Raw genomic sequence first — 1,607 nt, forward strand, 5'->3', positions numbered from 1 at the left:
ACCATAGAATCATAGATGTGGGAAATATCTTACCATTATCTAAACTAATCTCCTCTTATATCTGTGTACATAGATATATACTGAAGCCTAGAGGTAACAAGTGGGACTCTGGTAAAACTCAGCTGATTTGGATTTAGTCCTCTGTTTCTTCCCCTAAATCAACCAAGATTAACTCTAAACCTAATAAGAGTAAATAATAATGCACTTACACTTAAGAACAAGACATGGTTCATTAGTGATCCTAAATTATATGATATGTGGAAAGCATGAAATCATTTTTCCTCCCTGTTTTTGTAGGACTTGCTCATTCTTCCCAGTGAAATTTGCCTCCTTCACTCATCATGCCATCGTTCAATCAGAGCATTTTCCACCCTACAGTCTTCTTTCTGACTGGCATCCCTGGTTTTGAAGCCTACCATGCCTGGGTCTTCATCCCATTCTGTTGTCTCTATGTCATTGCTATCTCAGGGAATGCCATGATCTTGTTCATCATCATCAGTGAGTCAAGCCTTCATGAGCCCATGTACTATTTCCTCTCCATGCTATCCTTCACGGACCTAGGACTATGCCTTTCCACATTGGTCACCATGATGGGTATTTTCTGGTTCAATGTCCGAGAAATCAGCTTTGATGCCTGCATCGGCCAAATGTTCTTCATCCATGGTTTTACATTCATGGAGTCCTCGGTACTCCTTGTAATGGCCTTTGATCGCTACATTGCCATCTGTAACCCACTGAGATATGCCACAATCTTAACTAATTCAAGGATCATTAAAGTGGGCTTTGCAATTGTTGTTAGGGGGACAACAGCTCTGATTCCTTTACTCCTGCTCCTTAAGCGTCTGTCCTTCTGTGGAAGTCATGTTCTGCACCATTCATATTGCTTCCACCCTGATGTGATGAAGCTTTCATGTACAGACACCAAGATCAACAGTGCATTTGGTCTGGCCATTGTCATCTCTACTGCTGCCTTGGACTCTGTCTTGATCCTCCTCTCCTATGTCCTGATCATCCACTCCATGCTCAGCATTGCCTCCCCAGAGGAGCAGAAAAAGGCCTTTGGAACTTGTATATCACACATAAGTGCCGTTACCATCTTCTACATCCCCATGATCAGTTTGTCACTCGTACATAGATTTGGGAAGCACGCCCCTCCCCTTGTGCATACTCTCATTGCCAACATTTATTTGCTCATCCCTCCTGTAATGAATCCCATAATCTATAGTGTGAAGACAAAGCAAATTCAGAAGGCCATGGTCAAAGTGGTTCTTTCTAAAATAATTTAGAGCCATTTCCAGTGTATTCTTTCATTAGGTTGTCTTTTCTGACTAATGTTTGATCATTCCCTTGTGTAAGTTACCATTATACATTAAAATATGTTTATACATGCTTTAATCTTCTGATGATCCAGTAACTTACTATATGCACAGTTCTAAACTGCATTCTTTGAGAACAGGATGCATGTCTTGTGTATATGTAAGCCTCTCATAAGTACTGCACCTGGCATGGAATAGGATAATGCTTAAAATATGTATGTAAAAGGACAAATTAAACCATGAGTGAGTGAAGTGAAGTCGCTCAGTCATGTCCAACTCTTTGCGACCCCA

General features: G+C 40.9%; 1 protein-coding gene across 1 annotated transcript; it reads left to right on the plus strand.

Moving 5' to 3' along the window:
- The first annotated feature begins 341 nt into the window (after window positions 1-341).
- LOC113904749 (olfactory receptor 51F2-like) lies at window positions 342-1,286 on the plus strand. The gene has a single exon (XM_027561843.1). It carries the CDS (start codon window positions 342-344, stop codon window positions 1,284-1,286), a length of 945 nt encoding a protein of 314 aa, XP_027417644.1.
- Window positions 1,287-1,607: the final 321 nt, after the last annotated feature.

Source organism: Bos indicus x Bos taurus, chromosome 15, assembly GCF_003369695.1.
Source record: "Bos indicus x Bos taurus breed Angus x Brahman F1 hybrid chromosome 15, Bos_hybrid_MaternalHap_v2.0, whole genome shotgun sequence".
In the NCBI taxonomy this organism is placed as follows: domain Eukaryota; kingdom Metazoa; phylum Chordata; class Mammalia; order Artiodactyla; family Bovidae; genus Bos; species Bos indicus x Bos taurus.

Coding starts and splice junctions, on each gene's coding strand:
- LOC113904749 (XM_027561843.1), top strand. CDS start 342: ATGCCATCGTTCAATCAGAGCATTTTCCACCCTACAGTCTTCTTTCTG.